Raw genomic sequence first — 6000 nt, forward strand, 5'->3', positions numbered from 1 at the left:
TCGGGTGCAGAACGAAGAGAAGGAAGGACGTGAAAGCACAGTGCCACATCTGACCCTTGGCTTCCCAGTGAGGCCAGGACAGACCTGATGAGCTGCCTTTACCAGTTTTCTCACGTTTCTGTATCGTCTGAGATTCTGAGTTAGTAACAATATTAATGAGGAGCCTCAGCACCTAAGACTTTTTTGTTTGTTTGTTTGTTTGTTTGTTTCTGAGATGGAATATCGCTCTTGTCGCCCAGGCTGGAGTGCATTGGCATGATCTTGGCTCATTGCAACCTCCACCTCCCGAGTTCAAGCGATTCTCCTGCCTCAGCCTCCCAAGAAGCTGGGATTACAGGTACCCACCACCATGCCCAGCTAATTTGTTGTATCTTTAATAGAGACGGGGTTTCACCATGTTGGCCAGGCTGGTCTCAAACTCCTGACCTCAGGTGATCCGCCCACCGTGGCCTCCCAAAGTGCTGAAATCACAGGCATGAGCCACTGCGCCTGGCCAACACCTAAGATTTTTATATTCAGTTCAGATCATTTTTCTCTGACTCATGGGGTGTTGAGAGCTAGTTTACTCTTGCTTTCATAGAATAAAATTATTTCCTAACATTGTAAATTTAAAAGGATGTTTACTGGCTGGGTGCGGTGGCTAATGCCTATAATCCTAACACTTTGGGAGGCCGAGGGGGGCGAATCATGAGGTCTTCAGTTCGAGACCAGCCTGGCCACTATGGTGAAACCCCGTCACTACTAAAAATACAAAAATCAGCCGGGCGTGGTGGTGTGCACTTGTAATCTCAGCTACTCGGGAGGCTGAGGCAGGAGAATTGCTCGAACCTGGGAGTCGGAGGTTGCAGTGAGCTGAGATTGCGCTACTGCACTCCAGCCTGTGCAACAGAGCAACACCCCCTCTCAAAACAAAAACAAGAACAGGATGTTCAGGATGTTTACCTCTCTCCCTCTGTTTCCCCCTCAACCAGCCATGAATTGTGCAGAAAACAGGGGTTAAGTTCCATTGACCAGTTCACTGTAGGGAGCCGGGCCTTTCCACCCTCCACTGCTTCAAGTCAACTGCTCTGTTTCCTCTAGGAGTTGAAATTGTCCTACCGGAGCCCTGGAGAAATCCAGCCCTTCTCTAAATTCTATGCTGGGCAGATGAAGGAACCCATTCAACTTGAAATTACTGAAAAAAGACATGAGATTCTGGTCTGGAAGACTGTGGTGAAGCCAGGTAGGTGAGTGGGTGAGGCTGGCATTTTTGGTGAGGGGCAAATGCACCTCCACCATTGGATGTCAAAGAAGAGAGCCTGTTTATGTCTCCAGCCCAGATAAGAAATTGATTGTCAGTGTATCACCAACGTGAGGAAAACGAAAGTGATGGCGGTGGTTTGTCCATAGAAAGTGAAATGCTCAAGGAGCCAGAGAATGGGGATGGCCATGGGAATGGAAACCCCTCACACCCGCGGGTAAAGAACAGGAGATTTTTGGCCGGGCGCGGTGGCTCAAGCCTGTAATCCCAGCACTTTAGGAGGCCGAGATAGGAGGATCACGAGGAGATCAAAACCATCCTGGCTAACACGGTGAAACCCCGTCTCTACTAAAAAAATACCAAAAAACTAGCCAGGCGAGGTGGCGGGCGCCTGTAGTCCCAGCTACTTGGGAGGCTGAGGCAGGAGAATGGCGTAAACCCAGGAGGCGGAGCTTGCAGTGAGCTGAGATCCGGCCACTGCACTCCAGCCTGGGTGACAGAGCGAGACCCCGTCTCAGAAAAAAAAAAAAAAAAGAACAGGAGTTTTTTGGGTTTTTTTCCTCCCCAGAATCTTGCTGTGTCACCCAGGATTGTAACCCTCAGAGTTCCTATGACATTCTCCTGCCCATAGAAAGAGTATTGAAAAAATGGGCCAGGCACAATGGCTCATGCCTGTAATTCCAGCACTTTGAGAGGCTGAGGTGGGCGGATCACCTGAAGTCAGGAGTTTGAGACCAACCTGGCCAACATGGCAAAACCCCATTTCTACTAAAAATACAAGATTAACCGGGCATGGTGGCACATGCCTGTAATCCCAGCTACTCGGGGGGCTGAGGCAGGAGAATTGCTTGAACCTGGGAGGCAGAGGTTGCGGTGAGCCAAGATTGAGCCTGGGCAACGGAGACTGAGAGAGAGAAAGAGAGGAAGGAAGCAAGGGAGGGAGGGAGGGAGGGAGGGAAGGAGGGAGAAAGGAAGGAAGGAAGGAAGAGGGGAAGGGGAAGGGGAGAAAGGAAGAAAAAGAAAGAATGGAAGAAAGGAAAAGAAAAGAAAGAATACTGGAAAAATGTGTTGCTTTCTCTGATACATTTCCTGAATGGGCAGTGAGTGGCTCTTGACTTAATGGGGTTTTATTAGTATATTAGTGTGCCAAACAAGATCCCTGCCTTATAAAATGTATAGAATTAAATTATTTTCGTTGGCGCATGAAAGACTAGAAAAGCTCAGTAAGGGTATACGATTCGTTGTATGTCATCTCCAATTCTTCCCTGTTTTGTAGTGGATATCCAGCTTGGAGCTGCACCCTCCCCACCTGCCTTCTCAGGTTAGTGAAATGTTTACACTAAAGCCAGATGGATGTATCTGATATCAAGAGGCCTTTGAGTGCTTTGACATCACAAAGTGAGGCTCCATTCCTCCTAAGCTTATCATTTACAAAGAACAAGCGATGCCAGAGAAAAATACAAACAATGAGTATGATTTACTTAAGGGAGGACGTGAGGACATCACGTCCACACAAAGGAGCAGGAAACAGCAAGTTATTGGGGTAAATGTCTTGCATCTGGGGAACCGTAAGTTAAAGTAGTTCTATATTGAACTTTGAGAGGGATATAGTAAATATGAGACTAGGAAGTAAAATATCCAAAATGAAATGAACATGGGTTAGGCAACACTACAAGTTAAAGAGCCATCCCTGGCTGGGCATAGTGGCTCACACCTGTAATCCCAGCACTTTGGCAGACCGAGGCGGGTGGATCACCTGAGGTCAGGAGTTCAAGACCAGCCTGCCCAACTTGGTGAAACGCTGCCTTTACTAAAAATACAAAAATTAGCCGGGTATCGTGGCGCATGCCTGTAATCCCAGCTATCTGGGAGGCTGAGGCAGGAGAATCACTTGAACCCGGGAGGCAGAGGTTGCGGTGAGCCGAGATCGTGCCATTGCACCCCAGCCTGGGCAATGAGCGAAACTCCCTCTCAAGAAATAAATTAATTAATTAATAAAGACCCAGCCCCCACCCTGGAATTATGAATCTTCGTTTGGTGCGGATCCCAAATCCTGTAAGAGAGCAATTCTCAGAGTCCGCAACTCCCCCTTTCATCCAGGTGCAGCCTTTGTGAGGGAGAACCACCGGCAACTCCAAGCCAGGATTGGGGACCTGAAAGGGGTGCTCGATGATCTCCAAGACAATGAGGTTCTCAGTGAGAATGAGAAGGAGCTGGTGGAGCAGGCAAAGACACGGCAGAGCAAGACCGACGCCCTGCTGAGCATGGTGGAGAAGAAAGGGGACCGGGCCCTGGAGCTGCTCTTCAGAAGCCTTAGTGAAAGGGACCCTTACCTCGTGTCCTATCTTAGACAGCAGAGTTTGTAAAGGGAGTCAGTCCGAGAGTCTGGAAGAGAGAATCCAGCGTTCTCATTGGAAATGAACGAGTAGAGATGCATCCTTGATTCCAGTGTCCAAAACAGAGGAGGGCTGGGTCACATTTACCCATCACACAGGCTTTGGGGACAGATACGTCACCGGGAAGATACCCATGGGCTGTATCCCCATGCCTTTCCCTCAAGAATATCTGAAGAAAATAACAATCGTGCTTTTAAATCTTTTCTAACCATGGCTCGATATATGACTGTTCCATCCATTGACACGTTTCCCGAAGACCCAGGGTGAGTAAGTCAAGGCAGTTGTGTTTATACATGACAGGCTCCAGAAAGGAAAATTCTCCTGATGAACCTGAAAACCAGCTTTTATGGACACTCTGTTTGATGTGTCACCATTCCACCACAAAAAGCAGGAACGCTCACAAAACCTCACAATCCAAGAGACTCAAGGTATTTCTTAATGGTATTGGTTTTATATACGTTGTCCCTTTAACATTTTATCTATTGCTGTTATTACTAGAATAATGTAAGTACGTTATTCTACAAGTACCCGGGAGGTGGAGGCTGCAGTGAGCTGAGGTCGCACCATCACATTCCAACCTGGGCGACAGATGGAGACTCCATCAAAAAAAAAAAAAAAAACCCTTGGGAAATTGCTATGTATCTTGTACTTTTAATCACTGAGATTTGTGTAACTCATTGACTGTTTCAATAGCTCTCGAGGAAAAGGGCCTATTAACGGATTTCCAGATATTTCCCATTTCTGCCGCTCTTGATTTTGCAAGTTTCATTCTGCAGTTTTCTTTTTTGTCTGAAAAACTTTGATTTGTAGTTCTTTTAGAGCAGATCGGATAGCTATGACTTCTCTTACTTTCCTTTCTTTTTTTTTTTTTTTTTGAGACACAGTCTTGCTGTCGCCCAGGCTGGAGTGCAGCGGTATGATCTCAGCTCACTGCAACCTCCACCTCCCAGGTTCAAGCAATTCTCCTGCCTTAGCCTCCCAAGTCGCTGGGGCTACAGGCGCCCACCACCACGCCCAGCTAATTTTTTGTATTTTTAGTAGAGATGGGGTTTCACCATGTTGGCCAGGCTGGTCTCGAACTCCTGACCTGAAGTGATCCACCCACCTCGGCGTCCCAAAGTGCTGGGATTACAGATGTGGCCCACCGTGCCTAGCCATGGCTCATCCTTGTGTTGTAAGTAATTTTGATTTGTACCCTGGACATTTGAATGTTATGTTATGAGACTCTATGATTCATCTGTATCCGGCACAAAGTGTCCATTTTTTTTAGGTCTTCTATGAAGTGAGGTATTCATGTTAGCTCATTTTTAAAGTCTGTGCAGTTCTGTCTATCCCGTGTGTGCCTGTGAGATTGGGCGGAGGTTGACCCGCTAGTGCGGGTCTCAGGGCCTTTAAATGTGAATTAGGATCACAGCAGTGGATGCCCAAGTTGGGGTTAAGCCTCGGAATTCATAAAAGTCTTCACGGACTCACATTCTGCCGCTCCATGTGCTTTATTATTGTTATGGTGAGAGAAATGGCATTTTGTTATTTTTCTATACCCTAACTTGAAGTAGAACTGAACTTTTGCATTTGAAGATTGAACGCCATAATTTTATGAAAAAAAAAATATGTTGTTATTAAAACAAAGCCAGGTATATATTAATATGAGTTTCATTGATTCATTTGAGTATGTGATATTAAAAATACAAGTCCATTAAAAAGAAGCCACTAGGCTTCTTTTCTAAGTGACGTGTGTCACTGAGAGCTGATGTTACCATTTCACTTCCAAAAGTCTTTTTCAGAAGATAGCGTTTTAATTAATGTTAACACAAAGTGTACGAAATATATTAGTTTACTAACTCTACTTTTGTCATATCTTGACAAACTCTTTATTTTATTTATTTATTTATTTATTTATTTATTTATTTATTTATTTTTGAAACGGAGTCTCGCTCTGTCACCCAGGCTGGAGTGCAGTGGTCGGATCTCAGCTCACTGCAAACTCCGCCTCCCAGGTTCGCGCCATTCTCCTGCCTCAGCCTCCTGAGTAGCTGGGACTACAGGCGCCCGCCACCTTGCCCGGCTAGTTTTTTGTATTTTTTAGTAGAGACGGAGTTTCACCGTGTTAGCCAGGATGGTCTCGATCTCCTGACCTTGTGATCTGCCCGTCTCGGCCTCCCAAAGTGCTGGGATTACAGGCTTGAGCCACCACACCCGGCTGACAAACTCTTTAATATCTAGAGACTAGATATTATAAAATTAGGACCCGTTTATCCACTATATACATAATATATACAGTGTGGCAAAGATAAATGGAATGCAGGCTGGACGCAGTGGCTCACACCTGTAATCCCAACACTTTGGGAGGCTGAGGCAGGCGGA

At 46.2% G+C, this 6000-nt stretch overlaps 1 protein-coding gene across 8 annotated transcripts in view; it reads left to right on the plus strand.

The window, feature by feature from the left end:
• LOC105478630 (caspase recruitment domain-containing protein 8) overlaps positions 1-3607 on the plus strand; it is a 76065-nt gene extending 72458 nt beyond the window's left edge. For 7 of the 8 annotated variants that reach the window (XM_071087319.1, XM_071087317.1, XM_071087318.1 and 4 more), the window contains 3 exons: positions 1081-1222; positions 2517-2561; positions 3341-3607. In XM_071087319.1, the coding sequence (XP_070943420.1) occupies positions 1081-1222; positions 2517-2561; positions 3341-3606 (453 nt within the window). In that variant the 3' untranslated portion in view covers position 3607. Of the gene's footprint in view, positions 1-239; positions 338-1080; positions 1223-2516; positions 2562-3340 lie in introns of those variants that run through there. The other variant, XM_071087323.1, reaches the window with a different exon arrangement.
• The last annotated feature ends 2393 nt before the right edge of the window (positions 3608-6000 follow it).

This window comes from Macaca nemestrina, chromosome 20, assembly GCF_043159975.1.
Source record: "Macaca nemestrina isolate mMacNem1 chromosome 20, mMacNem.hap1, whole genome shotgun sequence".
In the NCBI taxonomy this organism is placed as follows: Eukaryota; Metazoa; Chordata; class Mammalia; order Primates; family Cercopithecidae; genus Macaca; species Macaca nemestrina.